This window comes from Camarhynchus parvulus, chromosome 10 (assembly GCF_901933205.1).
Source record: "Camarhynchus parvulus chromosome 10, STF_HiC, whole genome shotgun sequence".
In the NCBI taxonomy this organism is placed as follows: domain Eukaryota; kingdom Metazoa; phylum Chordata; class Aves; order Passeriformes; family Thraupidae; genus Camarhynchus; species Camarhynchus parvulus.
The window spans coordinates 12,112,954-12,138,756 of record NC_044580.1 but is presented as its reverse complement, the minus strand read 5'-3'; the positions used below and the strand labels follow the sequence as shown (position 1 = coordinate 12,138,756).

Sequence of the window (25,803 nt, the reverse complement as noted above, 5' to 3'; positions counted from 1 at the left end):
AGCAGGCACTAAAGCAGTAAGATGCTTGGAAAAACGGCTCCACATCTGATAGGGAAAAGCACAATAAATCAAAGATAGAGCAAACTTTCTAGATAACCAGGAGCATTTAGTGCCATTCTGATTAAACTCCTCTACAGGAAATGAGTCAACACAGCCTCCATGCTTTCCCTGCCTTTCTGCCAATTTACATCTTAATGGATAAACTGGTTCAGGTTACTCATTTGGCAAAGCAAGGGATTGATTTGCAACTTTTCATCTTGACTGCTCCCATCAACTTCTGCAGGGCTGTTCAGGGCAACTGAGCACAGCCATGGGCAGGCATTTAAAGATTAACAGGCTTTTGCAGCATTCCAGAGGGATGACAAAGCCATCAAAATTCATTATTTTTTCCCAGTATTTTACACACATTACATGTGACTGCTGCAGTGGCTTTTCAGAAATCTTGCAGTTTAATTCTGGGATAGTGGGGGTTTTTCCCCTTGAAGACCCGAGTTATGAGATTGAGAAGAATCTCCAATTTCATTGAAAGTGTATTTTTTGCCCTTGTGTTTGCAATGCAAAGACTTGAAATGTGAGCAGAGCTACAAAGGATCAGTTATTCAGTTATCACTACTCAGCATGAAAGCAAGTGCGGTATAAGCCAAAGCAAGGTTTTTAGAGGAATATGGTACCATTCATACACCCCACCTGGAGGGGCACAGAATGTCTGAATTCCTGGATACTTTTGTACCCTTCTTGGGTGTGAACTCATGGGGCTCTGTCGGCCTTCCATCTTCAAGAGAACCTTGTCACCTCAGGGAAAAAGGGATGTCATTATCTGGGGACAACACGGATGGCGGTAACGTCGTTCTACAGCTCCCCTCAGCATCCACTTGGCTTTGGGTGGTGGTGACCTGCACCTCAATCTTCCTCTTAAGTTTAGGAGGGCATGGACAGCACCCCAACCTCATCCCTCAATTGAAGGGTGACACAGAGCACCCCAGCCCTCCTCCTCAGCGCCGGAGGTCATGGACAGACCCCAACCTCCTCCCTCAATTTAAGTGTGACACAGAGCACCCCAGCCTAGCCTCTCAGTGCTGAAGGTCAGCACCTCAACCTCCTCCTTCAATTTAAGGCTGACACAGGGCACCCCAGCCTCTCCCTCAGCGCCGGAGGTCAGCGCCCACTCCCCGCTGGTTTTGGGGCCGTTGGGCCGCACCCACGCCTGGCCCCGCGCCCCCCCTGCCCGCGGGCTGCGCTGGCTGCCCCCGGCTCAGGGAAGTTCGCGCCCCGGGGCCGCGGGTTCGAGCCCCGAGGGGGGCGGCCGGTCCTGGGCCGTGTCGGGGGCGGCTCCCGCCGGTTCTTGCGGGGGGTCCCAGCCGGGCAGCGGCGACCGCGGGCCCAGCGCACATGTGCGGCCGCCCGGCACATGCTCACTGAGCGCGGCGCATGAGCAGAGGCGGCGCGGGGCCATCGGACATCTTGGGCCGCCCCGCACGGAGCGGGCAGCGCCGCCGGTCCCGGGGCGGGAGCAGCCGCCGCCCCCCGCGCCGCCCGGCCCGCCCGCCCTGGCGCCGGCTGCCTGCCCCTCCCGCGCTTCCCCCGGGCTGCTCTGAGCATCCCTCCGCCCCTCTTGCATTTGTCTTAATTCTTCTCAGAGACAAGATGGCAACGCCGGCGGCGGTAAACCCTCCCGGTGAGTAGCTGCCGTCTCGCCCCAAGTGGCCCCCGCCGCACAACACGCCCCCGCCGCCGGCTCCCCCCGCCCGGCCTGGCGCGGTCCCCACAGCCCCGGGGCGGTCCCGCCGCTCCTCCCGCGGGGCCCCGGGCCGGGCAGAGCCGGGCCAGCGGAGCCGGGAGCCCGTGGGGGTTCCTCGGGACACGCCGCCCCTGTGGCCCCGGCTGCCGGGCTCGGTGCAGCGCTGCAGACACGAACAGTGGTGCATAAGCATTCCGGGCGTAGAGCAGCGGGGACGGGCAGTGCCGCGCCGTGCCTGCTCTGGCTTTCCCTGGCTCTGGTTTGTCAGTTTCATTGTCGGCTCATGGAGCCGAAACGGTGCTGAAACTGACCAAGGGCACCTCGGCATGTGCCCTGCGTTTGTTTTCTTTCCAAAGGATGCAGTAAATATTTGCTGTTAGTACTAGAGTTATTGACAAAATAAACTTACATTTTCCCATTCAGTTTTTTTCGTGAGGGAAGGCATTCCCCGACGTTTTGTTGTGTGTCTGTGAGATGTAACATCTGTTTTGTTCAGTGCGTGATGGAATAAAGTGAATTTTGATGAAAGGCCAGAGTAGTATTTTGGAGATGTACTTGGGTCAACTTGATGTGGATCAACAAGTATCTGACACTGAAAATAATTGGGGTGATGAATCTTGTACTGGGCTCAGTACTAAGGAGGAATATTGCTATTAAAGGTCAATTTCAGTTTTACTTGTTTTAATTTGTGCTTGCATTGTGTCATTTTTGTAGAGTCAGATTGAGTTCTGACAATTAAAGGCTTGCTTGAGTAAATGCCAACTAATGTTTAAAACTTGTTCATTAGATTAAATCCTGCTGTAGCTGGTAGTGCAGCTGTCATGCTGAAAGTAAATATTATGATATAAACAATGAATTTAGTTCAATAAGTGCCAGTACAGTAAGCAGAAACTGATATTTGTCAGTCAGAGTAGGTTGTAATATCAAAATTCTACATATTAAATGAAAATTAATATTTAAGGGAAGGTTATGAAATTAATACCGTTTAGCTTTGAGGGACCATGTTGTGCAGGATAACAGGGAGTTTCACTGAGTGCACTCAGTGCAATCAGTTTTTCAGGCAGAGGAGGATACAAACAGCATTTTTTGACTTGGGTTTTGTTTGCCGTTCTCCTGTCTACACACATTCCAAGCTACGCACTGAAGGAACAGCCCTGTCCGCTTAGAGGCCAGTGCTGAAACTGCTGAGTTGCAGCAGAGCCCAGTGCCCCTTTGGCACCAACCTTTCCCACTTTCTGTACCCACCTGCCTGAGGCTGAACCCACAAAAAGATGTGGTTGCAGGAGGTACAGCCTGCATGGACTGCTCCTAACTGAGTAGGGCTTCACCATTGTTCTCCTGTGACCACTTGGTGAATTGAGGGATTGTAGTGGGATTATTGAGGAAACATAAAGAGGAAAGAAGGGCCAAGTGTGTTGCCTGTGTACTTCTCTGTGCCTGTGACACGGTGAAAGTTGACCTGCAGTGTGGTCCTGAAACTCTCTGAAGCACAGATTCCATAGGAAGGATAAGGAAAGGTGTTGGTTTCCTGAAGGGAACCAAGATCACCTTCTGCAAGGCTGAGGTTACAGAGCATCGTTCTGCTCCTGTCTGGGCAGCTGGAGCAGGTCTGAGCTGAAAGACAAATTCATTAGTGATCATCCCACGTTTTCTGAGCGTGGAAAGTGTTGTTGTCAGACCCTGGGGTGAAGTCAAAGTGGGGAGCTGTGAGGAAAGGAGACCTTCAATCTGTAGCGCAGTGCTGCCTTTGCTCTACCACGGACAGCAGAAGATAGAGCTGTGTGAAATACCTGCACTTGTAAAAAACTTTTTAAAATCATAATTTGTCACTGTTCTTTTTATTTTTTTTAATAAGTAACTGCAAAGCAATGCAGAGAAACAGTCAAAATCTGTAGTGAAATTATTCTAATCCTGTTCTTTTCCCTTGGGGACAGATCCTCAGCTGGAGTAAGATGAAAGTAGCCCTATTAGTATTGGAGAAGCTGTGCCACCTTGTGCCAGTTGACTGTCTGATCTGCAATGTTAGGGGAGCACAATAGAGGATTAACTTGTTAAGCATCTTTAATGATGATTAGAAATTACAATATGATTAAATTTTTATTAAGCAATTGTCTGGGGTTCTAATAACAGTTGGTGATTTAGGCAGGACATTAACTTGCAGCTACCACAATACAAATACATGTGGTTTTAGTCGTATTCTAGATAGTGGAATGGGGATTAGCAGAGAGAGAAAAGCTGGGTGTTCTCTAACCATGTGAAAGTCTTTCAGTTTGGAATCTCCTGCTGCAGAGTCATGCAGTGCTCTGGGGCAGCATCTTCTCTCTTGTGTTAGATGCAGATTTATCCTTTTTCCCCACTGATCTTTTTTTATGGAGAGTTTCAGTTTGGGAAGTTCGTAGAAGTGGGAGCAGTTTGCATCCTTTCCCACCTGAGGCTCACGGGAACTGCAGTGTCGGGGACCAAATTTGTGGTGGCTCAGATTTGGAAGCTCTGTGGGCTCCCTGGGCTGTGTTAGATGTACACTGATGGTTCTTTTTGGTGAGGGTGCATAGCTGCAGCTGGGCATCACCCTGACACAGCTGAGGGGCTGTGTGGGAGAAGCTGCTTCCTCTTGCTGCAGGCTCAGCCTTGGAACGGGTCTGGCTGGGAGTGCTGGGTTGGTTTCTCGTACTCTGGGTGACAAACTGAAGTGTGAAACAATACAGGTGTGTGGGAAGCTCATCTGCATTGGCACAAAGCATCACAGTTAATTTATTTCCTCCTGAAATAAGATTGGCATATTAAATGGGATTTAAGAACAAAAAAGCTGTGGAGGTGTTCCAAGCATTTTGTATATTACTGCTTGCAGCAGAGTAACTTAGTGCCATGTCTGTTTGAAATGTGTTATTTTTGGAACGCAAACTTTGTCCGTAACTGTTGCTGCTTTGGGTCCAGATTTTACTGAACTTGAAGTGGTGATTCTTGTATTAGCCAGGGTGGGATGAAAACATGAAAACTCTTCATGAGTTTAGGAGGTTTTTTTTCCTGAGACATCAGCTGGTTTTGGGGTGATGAGTTCCAGTCTGGCTCAGTCTGATGAGTGAGCAGCAACTTTCTGCTGTGGTCAGGTGATGAGAAATGAACTGAAAGGCATCCTTTCAGTTCTTGCCACTGAGGTACCCCTGAATGGAAGGTAGCACACACAGATGTATTGCCAAAATGCCCCAAACTCAAAAGTCAAGTCAAGAGAAATCATGAGATTTTGCAATTTATCTAGAGTTACTTTAGAGGGAAGATCCCACAGGATGCATTTTGGTGATGTTTTACAATTTCATAAATCCTTAGGGTTGTATTTTTGTATTTAATTGGGAAAAAAAAAGTAATTGAGTTGTTCATGTAATCCCTGGAGCTCCTTTTAGTGATTTCTTTTTAAGCAGAGAGCCCCAAATACAAAGGTATGGAGAACATGTCCTCCAAAGGGCATCTACTAAATGTGTAGAGAGAGATGTTGTGATATGAGAGAAAGGAATTTCTGGGCTTAGGACATTGCTGCAACCACAGCAGCTCATGAGGGGTACTTTCAGCCCATGGCTAATCCAAAATATAAAAAATTGGCATTTTAACTTAAAGAAGTACTATGAATAAGCTCTCTTTGCTTTCAGTTTGAAATGAGTTAACAGCAAATTTTCTGTCATATTCATGAAGACTTGTAAGCCCTGCATCTGGGCTCTTGGTTTAGGTCAGTGCATTGGGTTCTGGGAGGAGCTTTTGGGGTTTATCTGTTTGTTTGACTTGGGAGTTAAGTGGACAGAAATCATTATTTTATTTGAACTAGATATTCTGAGAACCAAATCATTTGTTACCCAGTCCTACATTTGGGCTGAAGTCACTAAGATATTAAATACTGTGAAAGAATTTTTTTGATGCTGACCAGTTCATATTCCCAAAAGGAACTGGCTTTCTGACAATCTGGCCGCTCTTTTCTTTAGATTTCAAACAGCTTTGAAATTGATGATTAAAAAAAAGAATCTACTTCAGTGTTTCAGATTTCAAAATCATTCAACTCAAAGCCCCAAAAGTTGTGTTTTATTGCTGCTGCTCTGCCCTTCATTACAACACAGACTATCCAGCAAACTTAAAAATCAATTTAACAGGATCCTGGGGAGTAAATGGACTGTTGTAGTGATGGAGGTTATAATGAGCTCTGATGTTTCTGGTATGCAAAAAAGTAGTCATCATTCTAGGATAAAGTTAAAAAAAGGGTTTCAAAATTAGAATACTCATTAGCTAATGGGAGGTTTACATTGCAGATCTTTTTCTTCTTGTGTTTTCATAGCTCTGGTACTGCAGAATTGGTCCTTAATTCAGTCAAACTATGGTATGAGATGCCAATGCCTCTTGAATTGTTCTGTGATAATGTTTTGTCCTTCAGGACTGTGTACTGAACAGTAACTGGCATTGAAGAAATGCCATTTTATTTTTATATTTCTAATATATAGGTATAGGGCATACAAAAGATTTAATCTCTTCTATCACAAAATAGTTATTTGAAATTTGCATATGTAGCTTGTGGTTAGTTCCAAATATTTTTTTCAATAGAATAATGTTTTCCCATTCTTCTAATAAAAATGCAAAACAAAAGAGATATTGCTGATTTCTGTAATACCATATGGTGTTGCTGATATTTCTTAGCAGTAAGGAAAATTGCAATAGAGATTAAGTAGAAAAGAAAAAAAATAGCCTTTTCAAAATAGTCAAGGCAAAATAACCCTGTTGATGTAGTGATTATTGTTATTAAGAGGACAGAAATGGGGCTGTCATTATGAAGATGTATTCAGAGATTATGCTTAAATGGTTGTGAAGATCAGATATGTGTGTCGCTCAGAGTAATTTTGGGGGGCTTACTGCTTCAGAACTGACAAGCAGGAATGGAAAATGTGTTAATTCAGTGCTACCTGCAGAAATTACAATGTTATTAAAATTTGCAGTAGGAAAGAGAAAGAGGGGTCTTGAGTTTAAGAGATGAGAATTTAGATCGCGGCTCTTGGTGAAGATCTCTGGCAGATTTTCCAGTCTAGCAAAGTGTCTTTGGCTGGCCAGCAGTGTTTAGAGATGGATGAATCAGCTCAGGATGAGCTGTTCTGTCTGGCCGGCTCGGGGCAGAGCAGACATATGTGCAGATACCAACCCCAGCTGCCTCTGGCTGGAGGGCTGTGCTTAATAAAGGTGATGTGGGAAAGAAATCAGCAAATTCAGAGCTGCTCCTTCACCATTCTGCAACTTATTTCATGCAAAACATTGCATTTGCTGGACAACACAGGCAAAAATGTGACATTCCAGAGATTGTGGGTGGGTGCTTGCTCTAGAAACCATTGGTACAGTTTACTTCTTGCTAACAGTGTTTTCTTTGTTCAGCTCTAAAGCATTTCCTTTCACCCCATCTGTATCAATCATTCTGTCAAGGAGGAAAAGAAAAATTTTATGAGGCTGCATTTGTACATTTTATTTGCCTTCTGATTATAACTCAAGTAAGATAGATGCAAAGAAAGAACTTGAGAAAAATAATCCTTCATCATCTTCCATTGTTTCAAATAAAAATCCACATGAAAATTAATAGATGGAATAAGCCCCCATGGACCGTGCTCTTTCTGTCTGTTCTGGGAAGAACTACTTTGTCACAAAATGTTACAGGATTTTGGCAAGATCTGTCCTTTAATGTGCAGAAATTACGTGGTTTGAAAATGCAGGATGAAACGGAGAATGACAATTTTTTAGCAAGAGCTGATTCAGAGTTTATTTTGGATAGTCAAAGTTTCAAATGGATCTCAGTTTTATTGTTGGCATGGATTAGTGGCCGTAGTCATGCGATGTGTGATGAATTAGAAGCTGTTTTCAAGATAGATGTAATTTCCTTTTTTTTGTACCCAAAGCACGCTGATCTCCCTTGAGCAGAGCCATCTGCACAGGGAGAAAGAGAAATCCTTTCTTTGGGACACTCTACGTATTGATGTATGCTTCTAAACTTTCTGCTTCCTTTCTCTTTTTTGTGAGCATTTGTTTCCATTTTGCTTATCTTTGGTATTTCTGTCCTGTGGTTTCCATCCTGCTTTTCACACTTAGGTGTCTCTACCTTTCTCACAACTCCTGTAACTCCTGTATTTTCTCTGTGCTCAGCTTTGTATTGACTTCTCAGTGTTGTTGAAATGCAAATGAATCCTGGCATTGTGCTGGTGCTACTCCCAAGTCTTTCAACAGCTTATGAATTCAGATTTGTTCTGTGGGGAGCATCTGAAGTCCCCCTTAGAGAAAAGTGGTACTTTTTCTGTGCTGCCTCCCTGCAGCCCAGCAGGTATTGGGAGGTGTAATCAGCTGTGTCAAATTAGGAGCCTCTATTAGCTTACATCTGCCCTGGATGGGTGTTGTTGTTTTGTTCAAGGACAGCTCATAGTATTAATTTCAAATGCTTAAATCTGGGCTGCTGCAGGTTTTTCTCATCTAAATGTCAACTGCATGTGACAAGTAGAATAATATAAAATAATTGTAATTTTTTCTCTAATCAAGCAAAAGGGGTGTTGAATTGTTTAATTACTGGCTTTGCCAGTGTGCAGATGGAAAGGCTTTTCAGGTAAGTTGCTCATACAAAATGCCTAAAATGGATAGTAATTAACAACTGGCTCTTCATTGGTATGTTAATTATGCTGCCATTTGTCCTGGTGCCTGTCGTTCTTTAAATGTTCAGTTACACTGAAGTGAAGCGTTCACTTCCTGGCAAACACAGAATGTATCAGAACAGTTTGACTCTCAGATATATGCAAATATTTTATGGGAAGAGGCATGCCAGTAAATCACTGAGCTGCAAAGAACAAAAACACTGCATATTTGTATTCCTCAGAGGTAAAAGCAAAGGAACCTGTGTGTCTGAGGAACCTGCAGGCCTGATTTTGAAAAATTATCCCTAATGCTTTCCCAGTACTAACCCAGAGCACAATTCCATGCAAGTAGGTAGTTTTAGGAACTTGTTTACTGCTGGCTGTTTCTATTAGTGAAGCTAGGTGGACATCTGGGTGCTGTTAAATGCCCTTGAAATGCATATATTTAAAAACTGTATTGCTTGTAGTATCTGGATGGAAAATTTGAACCGAACTGGAAGTGCTTTTAGAACTTGGGATATGACTAATTATTTTGAATGCAAGAAGAGTTAAAATAACTTATGCAGTAGTCTCAGATTTTATTCAATTTACTGTTAAATTCTTTTGAGAACAGAGATTGTTTCCTCCTTTCTGGACTATGCTTTGCAGGATGCATCCCCAGTCTGAACATCCTATTGCAATGAGTAAAAACAGGCTGTATCTGGTATGTCTGCAAGTCATCCAGTAGTGTCCTGAGGAGGGGCCAGGCTGCTAAAGTTATGTGACAAGTTCGCTGTGACCAGCCAATGAGTATGAGGCTGGTATTTTAATTTGCTGAGCTTCTGCCACATGGAAAGTGGTTAATCAGCACAGCACACAGTGATCCTCACATGTGGCAGAAGTCAGCCCCTGAAATGAGGTGCTGATTGTAACAGTAGCTGTAGGAAGTGGATTATAGCCATAAAATTAGCTATTAAAAGGCACTAGCTACTGTGTGTCACTGCCCTCTGCATCATGTTCCATCCCTTCATGGGCAAAAAATTGTATCGCTGTTAGTACTGCCAGGCCATGGCTGAGCTGGATTTCCATTGTGTTGTGTCCAGTGAAGTTGCTAGCAAAGTTCCTAGCTCAGTTTTGAGCCCAGCTTTAAACACTTTGATAGCTAGAAAAGCTTAGTTTGAAATGATGAATTCTTGTGTTCCCAGTCACTGAGAGGTGGCTCATTTAGCATGAGTCCATGGAGGTTGTTCTCTGGTCGGTCTGTTGAATATTGCTGTGAGTCATATTCATGTCACAGTATATGGGACATCAGTGTTTTCCTTGGATTTAATTTATTTTTTTAAGCATCTTTAAGAGATACCCTGGCCCCCTGCATCTAGATGTCTCACCCTGAAAATGTTTTGCACTTTCTGTAATAAGTAGTGGTTTGACCAATAGAAAAAAAAGCTGTATAATTAAAACTTCCTTTCATTGTAATGAGATTTTCAGTGTAGGAATATAATGGCAAATTATTGGTACTGCGTTCAGTGTTTCAGAGATAAGGGTTCCTCTGCTATGTTGTTATGTTTTCATCTAAAATATTTCTGGTTTAAGGGAAAAAAAGAAAAAGTAAATTTATTTGGTGTGCAGTAAGTTTTGTGGGAACAGCAGTTGCTGTGTATTTTTATTGTTGAAATTGAAGTAAATGAACGCTCACTATGAAAAGCATGGGAGCATTTTCAAGCCCTCTTATGAGGACTGGAAAATTGTCCTCATTTTCTAGCTGCATCTCCAGCAAAGGGGACAGTGGACTGCTGGAGTTAAGAATGTCTTAAGTGAACGTAACTATCTTCCCCAAATGCCAAGTGTTGAGGCCTACAGGATCCAAGTTTCCCAGTTTTCCAAAACAAGTTCTTAAAAATGTATAACGTCTCTGTGGATTCTCTGCCATCTCTGAGTTAGGGTTGGTCCAAGCGAAACATTTCTCTGGAACTGGATTCTTACTAACAACAAAACGTTCTAGATCGGACTACATGGAATCCCTACCAAAAATAGCCCATTACAGACACTATAAAATTAAGTATAAAATTTCCATTGTGGATACTTACAGAATAAGACAGCAATAGGGAATTTTCTTCCTTCTTTGTTGTTGATGATCACTGTGAAGTACTTGGGTGTATATGAGTCTTTGGGCTTCTTGTAGTTTATTCATACTTGAGACTTGGTTCTTGAATGATCACAGATGTTGGGTTGTTTTTCTTCTAAGTAACACCCGAGTGTTCCTGGACTTTCTGTACTCTCTGAGCTGTTTCTGATACACTCAATGAACATGTGCCTTTCTGAGATGCATTAGTCTTTTGCTTAAGTATATCTTGGTACTCTTTCACTTTTCAGACAAGCTAACATTATACATTTCCTGAGTGTTTCCTGACTCAAGACTTAATCATATTTTGTTTTAGTGTTGTTCTCCTTCTGCTTCAGAATTCTTTGGTTCTGAACTGTAAATGGGACTGAGGTGAGGATTATAATGGTCTTTAATGTTTTAGGGGAAGCTGCCAGTCTCAATATTTTTGCTTTCCAAAGTGTTCTCTTTTGTCACCTGTGTTTCTCCCTCCAGGTTCCATGCACGTTTTAAAAAAAGGAGGCACGTAAATATGTAAATAATGTTTGCGGTTAGGCAGCTGTAGGATGGAATGAAATCTTAGTGCTGGTGTACAGTAGCTGAATTAAAAGGTGTGAGGTTTTACTTGTTGGCATTTTGGTTGAGTACTATCAGCTGGAGATGTGTGAGTGGGTGGAAAGAACAGTAACGTGGAGTTCATGCTGAATTATGTTTTGCTGGAGGAAAGGCATTCATTAGTCTCATAGCTGGCACATGCCTCTCTATTCCTGCTCTAAAGTAGTATCTGACGACTTTGATGAAAAGGTTGATATGACATTAAGGAATTGGTTCTGCCTCATCTACTGATGTGCAAAAGCCTTTCTGCCCTCGGCAGAGCTGAGTGAGACACGGGCAGCATGCCAGTCCTCACTTTGCTCTAGGAAGGGCACGCATGTGGTACATGGTTCAGGGTTTGAGGAGTCTTGGCTCCATCTCTGAGTGTTACATGTGGAGTTAATGATGGTGGATCCAAGCTCGGCTCTGAGTTCATCATGTCTCCACCCACTCCCCTCTCTGCGTTTTTCAGGATGGTCCTAAGGACAAAATACTCTTTCGTCATTGCTAAATTTAAAATGAATTTGGTAATTAGGAATAAGAATTTCAGAGACCAGTAAATTGCTGCTGTGCAGGAAAATTCCTGGCTGCTGCACCTTGGCTGCACGTTTCTCACGTATCACTGGCTGGCATGTATCACATGTATCCATGTCTGAGAATTGACCAGGGCAAGAAGACAGGCTCGTGGTACAGCCCTGGACAGGGTTGTGGTAATTAGGAATAAGAATTTCAGAGATCAGTGAATTGTCACTGTGCAGGAAGATTCCTGGCTGCTGCACCCTGGCTGCACATTTCTCATGTATCACTGGCTGTCTCATGTCTGAGAATTGACCAGGGCAAGAAGGCAGGCTCGTGGTACAGCCCTGGACAGGGTTCAAGTTCACTACAGGCTTTCCACTGAATCACTGACAAATAGCATTCACATGCCACAATTAAGTCATCTGACTTCTGTTTTCATTTATCCTACCACCGGTTTGTGAGTCCTGTTTGTAAGACTGGGTAATTTGAGATGCTTTTTTCATATGTATCAGCTGTAAAAATGACATATTTGTAAGGTGCCTGTGCTGGGACAAGCAGAGAATATGTTTCATTTTGATGTACTAATTGATAATGTTTTATTAATAGATTTTTATTTCAACCACGTTTATGTTGGATTAGCGAAAAATTTTCCTCCCTTTGGGAAGAAACAGAGAGAGAAAAAGGAAAATATACAGCTTCTTTTCTCTCTGGAAACAGCAGTTATTATTTATTCCAGGCACATGAATAACCATTAATTTGTATTTTCCTTACAAAGTAGGTAGGATATTTGGATAATGTGCTTTTTAAGTGTATTGGCAGAATATACACATGATAGATAGTTATTTCAGTGCTGAACTAGCAACAATCCACTGGCTTTAAAGTATTAATATAGATTTTAAAACTTGCATCGTGTTGTCTTATGGTTGCTTTTGACACTTAAACTTGCATTTGAAAATGCATTAGTTTATTCTTATCCAGTTATAGTTTGTATTAAGATTGAGAGCAAGATTGCTTCATACACCAAAGAGATGATCAAACTATATGAAAAACACAGTTGCACTGAGTGAGAATTATGAGATAGTTTTCAAGTGTTCATTGTGCATTTGCAAGTTAAATTTAAAAGCAGGAAAATGTATTATATGGGGGTATTTGGTTAGTGGGTTAATTCAAACTGTTCTTTAAATCAAATCAGTGAGCTGTCCCTGGAAGTAAATACATTTTCAAAAATGAAATCATGATTCTTTCTAATGTTGAAATGTAAGGATGAAGTATTTGTGGTGATTTCCTGGTAAACGCATGTGGCTGCCACTGGTTGTTTGCTTTGCTGCGTAGAGTCCCTGTAGTAGCTGGAACCTGATTGCCAGGTTTGGAATTCAGAATAATCTTGTGTGTCCTGTGTACTTGCCTGTGCTGCTCTTCAGTCAGCAAATAGCAAAGCTAAAACCTTACTTTGGTCAATATTTACAGACAAACAATCAGCTTGTTTTTTGACAAACATCCAGTTTGTTTACAGTGAGGGTTTTTTCAGTATCATTCCTCACTTCTGCATTTGATGTATGCACAGAACTGTCTGTATGCTTTTGGGAACAAGTGGCTTGTAATGGATGTCACATCATGTTTAATGTGAATATGGGGACATAGAAAAATAATGCTTTGTTGTTTTATGCTTTTTTTTTATTGTTTAGTGGTTCACTGGTAGAAAATCCAGCAAATCTTGTATTCTGTAATTCTGAAAAAGCAAGAGCATGGCTGTTACTGCTGATCACTTCAGAAAGTCTAGCACAGCCTACCTGGAAACAGCATTTCTCTTATTTTAAAGCTGGTAATTTTAAAAAGAAAGCATGGGATTCAGTTTTATAAAATATGTTCAGGAAGTAGCTCTGGGAAGAAGTTAAGCAGAAAAAAGTGTTCCAAAATTCATAAGAAATTATTGGGAGTGTAGGAAACTTAAAGTAACACTAACAAATATTCTGCAGCAGAGCTTTGTAGTATTTTGTATTTTCTACATGCCTATGAAGGTTTCCCTTATGCCATAACATTGGAGTGTGCCTTTTGGAATATTTCTAGGAATGAAAAATTCTAGAAAGTAACAACAACAACAGCAAATGCCATTTTGAGCACCCAAAAGCTTGTGAACTTATTTTTTTTCATTTTTTATTTGCAGACATGAAAGATATAATATGTGAAATTACCTAAAAGGACGAATGTTCTAAAAAACATTTAGAGAAGTGAAGGGGCAGTGAAAAGTAGAAAAATCACTAAGACCTTTATTTGAAATGTTGTGGGTTTTTTGCTTGCAGAAAAATTCAAGGTTTGGGAAACTCATCTGCAAGGAGGAGGGTAGCTGCTAATGTGGGTTGTTGTATCAGATAAGGTAAGACATCAGAAGATGTTCTGAAGGTTGTCCTTGTTGGGAGGTTAAACTGAACGCATCCAGATTGGTGACAGGGGCCAGATGAACATTGTAGGAACACTGGTGCACTCTTTTCAGGTGGCGTTTCGAGATTCAGTTCAGTTTGAATCTGGAATTTTCTTAGCTATAGCCCTCTTCCATGGTCTGAAGGCTGGACTACAGTATTTTGTAAACTGAGCAAGGAGTTTCAGAAATAGTGGCTGTTCACTTGTACGCCCAGTTTGAATCATGTTTTTTGATCCTTCTTGCTACTATGGGAAAGTGAGGATGGCTGTTTTCTTCAGTCTTTAGAGAAAAAAAAATAAAAGAAATTTTAATCAGAAAATCTCCTTTGACTTAGAGGAATTTCAGACAGGCATAACATGAACTGAGTATTTACAATTCTCAGGCTCAGGCTGAGTTTTTGAAAGGAGTTAAATGTGAGTTTTTTCCCCTGCAGTTTTTAGGCAGAGAATGTTGTATTACAAATCGTGAGAAAAGAAAGAAGTACTGAACCACACCCTATTTTTAGAATTTGTTTTTGACCAATGCTGATACTCTTTTTGAGGTATTTCACATAAAAATTCTTATTCTTAGTAATGAATTGGGGTGTGAAAACACCTGAAAGGCCAATTAATTATCATAACATCAAATAAGCATCATTTGCTTGTTGATCAGGCAGAACTGGAGTCATTAGTGCTATCAATAGAATGCTGTTTAATGAAAACAATAGCATTCTGATTACCCAACAGTGCCCAAGGACACTGTAAATTTACTGATAATTAAGTATTTGGTAACCCAAGTTGCTGTTCTGAATGAAATTTAAAATTAAAAAGTGTGCCTTCTGAGGCACACTTAAAAATCTTTGTAATAAATAATAAAGGCATTTGAAGGACACGAGTCAGTAATTTTCAGTGGATAATTTGAATCAGAGTGATCCACAATTTACACCTTTGTCTCTGGGCTGTGTTGCTCCCAAGCTTTCTGCAGCTGATGGGGAGTGAATGTCTCAGTCTGGTGTGGTGGGAGCAGCACAAAGGTCTCAGTCTGTGACCATAGTGGGGCTTGCAGGGCAGCTCTTGAGCCACCCCAGAGCAGTGGTGCTGGGTTTGGTGGGATGGAGTTTGACAGGCACCACTTCCTCAGATGGAGGATGCACAAATCCTTCGTGGTCTTCCTCACCAGCCCCTGGGTAACTGCAGAGATTCCTGTCAGTGATTGCCCCGTGCTCTGTTGTAGGCAGGGCAGGGGCAGGGGCAGGATAACAATTCTGTTTTGGTCTGGCTCCAGGCATTTTCAAATTTCTACATTTAGGATAAATTATATAACTGCTTGCACCTGTGAACTTAGAACAGTGCTCAGTGAAAATGAGTTATAAGAATATTTTTATTAAATAATTATAAGAGGAGAGCAAGAATTTATTAATTCACTTGAACGTTTCTGCTCATTATTTAAGAAATATGTTGTCAAATTTCTTTGAATGTGAACCAGAAGTTATAGTCATAAATACTGCCTCTCATGCTTATGAGATCTAATAGCTGATTTCTTCTGTAATTAACAGAAAATATGGACAAGTGATATTGGCAATGACTTTCATGTGAATTCTGTGCATTTCTGGTTAGAGGAAAAAATGAAATAGTTGACAGAAGACATTGGATTCCTGGGGCAGCTAGGCTGCCCCTAATCTGCATTTAGTTAAAATCCATTTTGGTGAATGTTCTGGACAGATTTATTACCAATTAGCTTTATTTCTTTGCATTTATACAGCTATTGACTATGTTTTATGTAGTTGATAGGAGTTTAGAGTGCTGTCATCTTGTTATGATGTAAACTCTGGAGAGCCACAGTATTGATCTCAGTTTTATTTCTTATGTGTGCCATCGCAAGTATTTTAATAGAAGCTTCAAAATAATTTCTACAAATTGGCAGTTGAACTTGTACATGAGCAAATAGATTTGTGATCAAGCACTGAAAATGCTTGAAATCTAAATCAGCTTCTCTTGCTGGAAAATAATTGCTAGATAGATAGTAAGGAGCCAGACTACTTGATAGAAGAGTGTGGAAATATTATTTTAAAATAAATAGTTTGAAGATGAATGAACAAAAATGAAGCCTCAAATGATGATGTAGTGCAGATAAACTATTGAGCAGTTACTGCTGTTATTTCTTTATCATAAAACAGTTCCATAGGAATTTATAAAAGAAAATTTACTTGCAAATATTTTTTTGACAATTATAGAAGAGGGAAAGGAAACAAGATCAGTTTAGGAAAGAACAAATAGCAGTGATAGTATAAAATTAACAATCAGTGATCCAGAGCAAGGAGATACAATGGAAAATGCTTGGTTTTATTGTTAGTGAAATAAAGTAATAGCAGTAATTGGCTAATTTCCTATCTTTTGTGCCTTTGTAGAAGAAGCACACTTAAGAAATGCTACTTCTGCTGCTCCTGATGTGAAAATATGCTCTCTTGTCCTGAAAGTAAAAATTTTTAAGGCCAGCATGTCTTTTCTAGCACTGACCAAAATCAGGTGCTTGAAGGAGTATAAAATCAGAGTAAGCATGTGTGGTGCTTCCCTGGCTACCATCCCACCCTCCAGCCAGCCAGTGATGTTTGTTTCATAGACTCAAGTGAATTTCTTTTCCACAGCTTTAGATAGGCTCTACATAAAACCTATGTAATTTTTTTGGCATCCACAGCTGCCCATTGTAGGGAGTTTGGGGCATCCAGAGAGAGTTGTGATTGGTCAGGAAAGCTGTTAATTTTAAAAACAGTAAGGGTGAGGGAAGGTAAGAAAGATGAGAAAGGGGAAGTTGTGGGATAGTGTGACAGTGGCTGAAATGCTTTGACATTGCCTTTGAGGAGTGCATTGGCTTGAGGTGCCACCCAAGAGGGGGCAAGCAATGCAGTGGGAGAAGGAATCCAGGCTTAAATCTTCTGATGTTTATATATATATATATAGATATATATGTGTGTGTGTGTGTGTGTGTATACATGTATGTATGTAAGTATATATATGTGGTCATGAGAGAGGCCAGCAAAAATGGGCTGCTGTGCAAGGCAGGAGATGAGGAGTGGTTGGATGAGAAGAGTTTTCTTTCTGTGTAGACAGAAGTTCAATCTCAATAAATCTTAAGAATATAAAGGCAGATATGACAAAACACATCCATAACTGAAATTACAGTAAAACTGATAGTATGGCCATGTGGGTTATTTTTTTTTAACTTGCATTTGCTGAGTGGGTAACTCTCAAATTGTTCTCTTTGCTTATTTACTAAGCAACAAATTTTACCAGGCCCTTTTAACAATTAGTGATAATCCTGTGGACAGGGCTGTATGCAGGTGTTTTGCCTAATTCAGGATTATTGTGCCTGGCTTTAGTGTAGCTTTAGCTGGTCTTGCAGCTTCCACTTTACCTCCTGATGTTTTACTGGATGAAATACAGCAAGTGTTCTATTTTAAAAAGGGAAAAAATTGTCTTGTACATGAATTTCTAATTGAGTGCCAACCAAAACAAGATAAATGAAACAGACTTGTTAAATGAAGAATTAATGGACTGAGCATGATCTGTCTCTGAGAAACTTGAAAGAAAGTCCTTGGAGTTTATTATTTTTTCCTCATGTTTGTTTGCCCAGGCTGGGTATGTGCTTGCACAGTTTGAGTTCATTAATGGGTCAGCTGTGGGCAGTTGTACATAACAGAACAGCCATATATGCTATTTGCTAGGTCTGATGCTCAGTAAAAAAAAGTATGGAAAATAACACTGAATGTTACCTTCTGTTTCTCGCACATAACTTATAATTATGCAGTTACTTTTGGCAAATACAAAATGTCAGAGAAGCAGGGAGCATCACCATTCATTTCAAATGGAAATGATACATAGTCTGGGGAGCCTTGTTTTTTGGTGATTTGCTTGGCACTTTTGCCACATGTCAGTAAGACCAGCCAAAATAACGTCAATAAAACCAAGGCACATTAATGCAGAGACAATTAAGTGTGGAATTACGTTGTATGATTGCATTATCACGTCTGTAGTTGCTGAAGACCAGGTACGGTCACATTCAAACACCTTAAATGGTCCTGCTGCTGTTGTCTGCTGTTTTACTGTGACCCTTCATGTAAGCTAAGCACCTGCCTCTCTTCTTTTAATGATGTTTACATCAATCCTGGAGCAGCCTTTCCAAGTCAGATTTTCATCCTCCCTGTAAACTGGTCTTTTACAGTAGCTGCCCTACTTCCCTGCCCATTTGCATGTGCACTTTCCCACTTGTAACTATTTATATCTGAGACATTTGCCAAGTGTTGGAGGCTCAGGTTGTGTTATCAATGTGAGTCTACCTCAGGTCCTTGGATTTGCTTCTGGCTCACTTCTTCATGCACTTCCAGACTTAGGATTTAAGAAGTATCTTTCTTCTAATGTGTCAGTCCATCATAATCATGGTGGAGACCTGGGTGCTCTTCTGCTTGAGTTAGAGCCCCACTTCTGCAAGGGGAAGGATTATCACATTTTAGAGGCAGGCCAGGTGCTTAGGCTCAGGCCAGTTTTCACCTTCATTCTGCAGTGCAGATCAAAGCCTTGTTTTAATTCTGAGAGGGTTTCTTGTTTTTCCAAGACTAGAGACATGTTTTCAGAACAGGAGCCATTAAGGCTTCTTTTTTAACCTTTGCTCCCTGTTCTGAATTTCAGCAACCTCTTTTGAGGTAAATGGTCATAGTTTGGCAGGACTTTTCAGCAGTTGGATGCACTGGCTTATTAAAGGGAGTACAAGGAACAGTTCACCTCAGTCAGAGGCTGAATAGGTCAAGAAGAGATAACACAGAATTATGAATAAGAAGTGGAAAAATAGCCAGGGGAAAATGCAGGGGCATAAGGTGCAATGTCATTTGTCAGGAAGATAGGAGGAATGAAGAAGCAGCTACCTGTTCCCTTCTTCCCAGCCTAACTTTAAGTTGGCAAGTGCATCTTCTGTCTGTTACTTCAAGTTCAATTTTTAGTCTATAACATCTTCTGCAGTGGGTGCAGAGGTGTGACTCCTGTCTTCTTCTAGATTGTGCTAATTGATTCTGAGTTGATTCAATTATATGGGTTGTGTTGGTCATTTAGCCAGTGAATATGAATGTGGTCTACATCCTTTCCTTACTCCACAATGTCTCTGTAAATTTTTGTGCCTTGACCACAGGGTAGATATGGATGAATGGAATTACCAACATGACTGGAATGAATAAGGTGATTAACGTGAAAATTGGAAATTAAAATAAGTGCTGTCAAAATAACATTTGAAATCAGCTGGTAATGTATGAAATATTTTTTGGTTTTACAGATTATAAGATTGATGCTTCCACAGTGGGGGTTTTGGGTACTGTGGTTTCTGCATGGCATATCTAATTTTGGATGCTTCAAGGATCCTGGTTTTGAGTGTTGGCTGCTCCTCCTGCAGTGATTGGTCTCACATTGTCCCTCAAGCTGAGCACTTGCAGCAATAATTCCCCTAAAGTAGACCAAAAGTCTCTTTTGTCACAGCTTACTTCCAATTCTTAGTCTGCATCCCACCTTCTTTTGTACATCCAGGTGGTGGTGTTGAGCTGTGGGGCACACTAAAGGGTATGGATTGCAGTGAGATCCCAGGACATCCCACATGGATGGCTTGTGTGAACACAGCAGTCAAGTGTGGAGGTACCATAGAGGGTTTCACCTGTTTGACTTCAAAACTTGCTCTTCCAGTCTACTGGTGGGGCATAGGGTTCCAGTCTACTGGTGGGGCATAGGGTTCCAGTCTACTGGTGGGGCATATAGTTCCAGTCTTTGACTTCAGAACTTGCTCTTCCAGTCTCCTTAGGTGTGTCTCTGGCCCTGCATCTCCTGCAGAGTCACAACAGAGAGGGCAGGGAGCGACGTAACTGGATTTGGCCTCTGGAACACCAGTTAGGCCGCTCTCTTAAATGCTTGGTCCCAGTCTCTGCTGAACAGACAGTGCCCTTCAGCTGAGCAGCTCCATCTCATCATCTCCCCCCCTCTTCGAGTGTGCTTAACATTCACCTGTGATGCAGGCAGAGGATAAAGCTCTGATCTTCATTTTGAAAAAGAGAACGTTTCTCTAGCAACTGCTCACCATATGCCCTAATTTATCTTCAAGATTAGGGGTGGGCCCCCCTCACACCCCAAAGCACAAGGGCATTGTGGTGGAAGGGAAAGTTTTTAGTTAATTAGGATTTTTATATTATTCCTGTCTCAGTAGCTCTTTCCAGAACATAAATGGTTAAAGTAGAAAATGTTAGTAATTTTGCTGCAAATAAATTGATCAGTATGCAAGACGGTTGTCACCGGCTGAATCATGGTCCACAGTTAAGGTAAACAGATCTGTGATGACATTTTCTGAGCAGAATACCAATGCTGCTACATTTCTTCCCAGAGGTTTCTGACTCTTCTTATATGCGGATAAAATTTCTCTCCAAGAAGGTTTTGTTCACAGGAAAGAAATAGCATCTTTGTAAGAATCTTCCTTAAAGGTGGGATTTCTTGTATTTTGTCATTTATTTGTAATCGTAATTCTGTCGAGAGCGTGGCAAGGAATGTTTTTGCTTTTCTGCATACCCTCTCTGTACAGTAGATGTTTTTGATGTGAAGTCTATTTAAAGTGTCTGGCAATGGAATTCAAGTAAAACAGTATTAACAGAGTTATCAGGAACAATGAAAATGGGGTTTCTTTTTTATATTCTTTGAGAACGAGCTCTGTTTTATAATCTCTGTAGTTAATACATAAAGGCAATGACTAAATATACAGCTAGATTTTTAGCATTATTGTTTCTGTGAAATATTTTTGACTACATGATGGCTTCGTATTTTTGTTGGCATATTCTAAAGTAAGAGCTATGATATAGTTTATTCTTAAATGTCTCTGTGCTAGGCAGAAAATCCCCCTTGCAATTGATTGCAATCAAAACCATTTAGCTGAGATGCATCTAACTCCCGTATGACTTCAGGATGATGAAAAATACAGTTTCTAAAGAAGTTTTTGAAATCTGCTTTCCGAGAATATTTAAAAGAACATTTTGAAATCACTGTGTACGGTGCTGTTGATGGGATTGGGAGCATTCATAATTCTGTGTTTAGCCTTAGATCCACATTTACTTGGAGTGATTGACATCTCAGCCATTCTGTGGATTAGTGGCTGGAAATCTGTCGCATTTGTATTGATAAAAGTAGAATTTCCTCTCGTTTAGTCAGATGTTGGTACCTGACTTTAGTTGTGTTTTTTACAGTAGATGCTGAAGGATAAAGGAGCCCTGTGGAGAGCATGCTCAGTGGTACCTGGCATGGAATAGCAAACCTGGAGCCGGTCCTCACAGCTAATCTCAGGGATTCAAAGTCTCTGGGAGTCAGCAAAACCATTTCTCCAGTAGACTTTGGGTTTAAACCTGGCCCTGTCCGTGTCTGCTGTATTTGGGCAAGGGGAGTATAGCTGAAAATAGTGTAATTAACAGAACCTTTTGTAAGATAGACTTAGGAAGTCTTGTCATGCACAGCATTTCAAAGCTCCCCAGCAGGATGCATGGCTGTGGTTTGTGGCGAGGAGCAGAGCAGGAGCACCATCTCTGGAGCTGTGTGATGCTCCCTGTGAGGACGCCTGGCCAAGAGCTGCCCTGCTCTGGGGGATACCTCAGCAAGTCACAAATCTGTGTCACACACAAGACAGAGCTGCATTTCATGCAGTGGATCTGGGGTGGGGCTCAAGATTTAAAGTTTGGGCTTGAGAGCTGTGGTTTAATAATTCCCTAGCAAAAAAGAGAAGTCCAGGTTCATCCTGGCATGCTGCACTTGTCAGTAATTCTTGCTCTGATTGGGGTTCTCGTGCACTTTCATGGTATCCTTGTGCAGCATTTAGCTTGCTCTTTGTGCTTTGCTTTGTGAAGTGCACAGCAGCTGTTTCTTTTTCAGATCTTTTAACAGCTTGAGACAAATGTGGATTTTGGGGGGAATAAATCCCTGTATTTTATCCCAGTATTTTAATGTGCATTTGCAGGTTATCTTTTATTTCAGAAACATCCGTGAATATTTTGGGGTCGACCTAAATGCGGCACTGAAGTAAAGTGTAATGCCCAAACTTTGAATGTCCAGCAGTGAAATTTAAGTCTGAACAGAAATGGAGGGACTAATTCTGCTTTTACATTGTTCCTGGATTAATGTAGCTCCTCAGGGGTCCCCAAGATGAACATAAATATTAGTGGCAGGATCTGGCTTGCTCCCAGACATGACAGTGATAAGACAAGAGCTGTAAAGTGTTGTCCAGCTGGAGGAATGTTCACTAAAGATTGCCAGTGTTGTGCTGGGGTTTGTTCTAATAACATTTCTGTGTTCTTTGGCAGATCTCTACGAACTCTCTAACCTTCAAATGAAATACCGCACGCATTTTTTCAGCAAAAAAATTATTTCTATTTGACACTAAGAATCACCTTTTAAAGATTATAAAGCAATTTGTTCAGAACTCTGCCTTGATGGTTACAGATGATTTTCATGAATGTTCAGCTTGACCTTGTTTCACTTCCTGAGAATTGTACTGTTATGTTTGTGCTTTAATTTTGGGTAGAGTAAGCAACACTTGTTTTATTTCCATTGGAGAAGGGAAGTCCACTCTTTGAAAATTCCATCTCAGAAGGATAACACCTTGTTTCCCAACACTTGTTGCTGATGAAACACTTCTGTGAGCATCAGTGATAATGTGTATCTGGACATGGGTTTAGATAACCCTGAAAACATGATCTTTATGATTGTTCATTCAACATGACTTTTTTGTTGTTTTTCTTTGTTTGTTTTTTATATATATATCTGTAACCAACTTGATGCAGCAGGTCTGGGCTTCCATACTAATTTATGCTTCAATAGAGTGACTGAGACTGCCCTAAATTTATGTGACTCTAAAGAATTGTGAGCTACTCTTAAGACTTTCTTATGATATTTTTTCTTTTGGTCTGTGTCTCATGCATGCTCCTTTTTTTGTTTTGTTTATGTTAATAGGCTTCTTGGAATGCTTCTCTACCACAGTATTTCTGTCTTGAGACTCTGGTTTATGAGTGCCATTTTTTCTTCTCTCTCTTGTTTTCTTTCCAGAGCATACTTAGACAGGTAACTTCACAGATGTTTAGTCAGGGAAGCAGCTGATTGTTCCATCAGATTATGCTTTTGGCTCTGCCTTCCCAGATTGGCTCTTGTTCTTGAGATAACATATCAACGTTTTTACTTTTCTCACCAGGCATATTTTATAAATGTAAAAATATCATCAAGATCTGCTTCTTTTTTATATTCTCATGAATGAGTAGAGCTGAAAGTAATTTGGGAAGCAGTTCAGATCCATTCCTTCTTCTATCCATATGTTGTTGCAGCCTTCAGCTCTTGCGAGTTAAGTTCTTACAGCCATGACCTATTGTTTACATTTCTGCACAGCCATCCAACTTGGAGTTCCTGACACCCAGCTGAGCACTGAGATCACTTTGTCATCTGTGTCCCTGGAATCCTCTTGTCCTCTGGTGTGACTTGGAACACCAAGGTAGTGAGTGTGTGAGGAGCTCCACTGCCGCCCTGCCTGGGTCAGGTTCAGGGTGTTCTGTGCTCCATGGTGCTGTTACCTCGGAGTCACTTTCTTTGCTGTGTGGCTTGAAAGAGACCAAAGCCTCTTGGTTGCTCCATCAGCAGAACTCTTCATTCTCTTGTGTCAGGAGAGAGAGCCTGGAAAGCTGACTGCTTTTCTCAGAAGTCTATGTGCACCTCAAGCACCTCATGAGAGCTGCAGTAGCTCACACCGTGGGTGATGTCTCTGACATAGGGAGCTCTGAAAAAGAAGGGTAAATTGGGTGTCTTACACACTGATACATGTGCAGATCTGTCACAACTTCATCATAGTGCTGCAGAATGGAAAGTCTTGTGATTTGAAGGGCCTGAGCCTTTCCTGCCTCTTAGCTGAGCTTTCATGTGGCTGAGTGTCAATGCGTCCCCTGATGAATTTATTTTTTCTTCTTGTGCTCATATCTTGGAAATGGAAATTTTTGAAGACGTCCCTCTACAGCACAATGAGCTTGGTTTCATTCTTCCAGGACCTTGAAGGTATATCAGAAGGAAGGCTGATTTGTCTACAAAGTTACTTTTTGTATTGCATTGTCTTTGATGTGCAATTCTGTAGAATCACGCTATCTACACAGTAATTCTTTAGCTTATACCATGATAGACAGATATCTGTTTGTTGTAAAATGTTTTCTTTCATTGTATTTGGACTCTGACATAACTGAACCTCTGATTTGGCCTTTCCTTTTACCTTTTTTCCCCTCTTCAAAAAAAGTACACAGTTCTGTTTGTCCTTCCTACTTGAATCTTGATAGCTGCCCTTGCCTCTTATATTATCATACATGTATGGCTGAAAATAAGTGCAAAAAACAACTCATTCTACCTATCTACAACCACCTAAATTGGACAATGATCAAAACTATCTGTCTAGGTCTCCCTGACTTGTCAAGAGTGAGAGCAAGGGCTTTACAGAAAGAGGTTTGCTCAACCTGTTTTGGATGCACCTCTAAGCATGGAATGCATAAAGGAGAGCAAGGGGGCTTTGTTTCCTTTTTTGGTGAGTTGTAAAGTTATCTTAAACAATTAGTTTTGGCTTTTGGTTGCAACCATTGGTGTGTTTTTTCATCATCTTTGGTTTAAGTTGAGGAAGATGAGGTTACAGGAGTTTCTCATTGCAGTACAGTATTGTTCTTACTCTTAAAATATTGCTCAGAGATCATCTGAAATTGTCTTACAGTTACTACTTTAAAAAAATCTGATCTCCTTAATGATCTATACTGAAATGTGTTTCTGAGTGACAGGGACACTTTGCAGGTAGATTTATTATGGTTTTTACCATCTGCTTTAATAAATGAGTGAGCAGAGCATTTCAGAATGCCCTTCGGTTCTACCTGTGAGAGATGAGTTTGAATGTTCTGAGTGAATTATGGGCATTAGACAGCTGAGGGTACTTATTCTGGAAATAGTGATTTACCAGTTGTTTGCATGCTGATGCTTTTATTTGTCTGGAGATATGCTAATGTGCATAAATGTTGTGTTTCCACATAGCTGCAGCTTTAGCCACTGTGGAACTTTCTGTGATGTGGGGGCATAGGCAGCAATCTCATTGTTTGGCCTTGCAGACTTTGTTAAAAAATATTGGATTGCTCTGTTGCTTTTTAGTTGAAAATGAGTTAATAAAACTAAATGTACTAGAAGAAATCTATGAAATCAGTGAACAGATAAAATGTTATTGTTTGAAATGCATAATGTTGTATAATGGATGTGTATAAAGTGTGGCAGAGATGGAAGTGCTCTCCAGACATAATGAAAGAACATGGATTCCTGTTTCCATAATTGGAGTTATTTCATACTTATCTGTTGGGGAAAAATAGCAGGATTTTTTAAACAGATTTGCTTTCCATTAGTAATTATATTTAGCTGTAGCTCCAGATACCTTGCCAAGTTTTTTTTTTTTTAAGTTGGAAGGAAGATGCATTTTCTTTCAAGATAATTAAATGTTTTGACTGTAGATTTTTCCTCCTGAGTGAATAAAGTACATGTGCATTAGAAAAAAGTTTTAATTGCTCATATAGTTTATAAGAGTTATACAGAGGAAAAACATTCTTAATCCCATGCTTAATATGGGATAGAAGAAAAGGGTATAAATATGTTATATTCCACTTTTCTTTTTTGAAGTGTAATGAACTGTTATTAATAGACTTTAGAAGTACTTGCCATTAGCAGTCTGAAAACCATTGCATAAGGTGAGCTTTTGCAGTTTCTCACATCAGAGTTTTGAGGTTTGATTAAACCTG

The 25,803-nt window shown here is 40.9% G+C and overlaps 1 protein-coding gene across 3 annotated transcripts in view; it reads left to right on the top strand.

Moving 5' to 3' along the window:
- Window positions 1–1,533: 1,533 nt before the first annotated feature.
- ARNT2 (aryl hydrocarbon receptor nuclear translocator 2) overlaps window positions 1,534–25,803 on the top strand; it is a 96,759-nt gene continuing 72,489 nt past the window's right edge. The window contains exon 1 of one of the 3 annotated variants that reach the window (XM_030954964.1): window positions 1,534–1,675. In XM_030954964.1, the coding sequence (XP_030810824.1) occupies window positions 1,645–1,675 (31 nt within the window). In that variant the 5' untranslated portion in view covers window positions 1,534–1,644. Of the gene's footprint in view, window positions 1,676–20,342; window positions 20,461–25,803 lie in introns of those variants that run through there. The other 2 variants (XM_030954966.1, XM_030954965.1) reach the window with 2 other exon arrangements.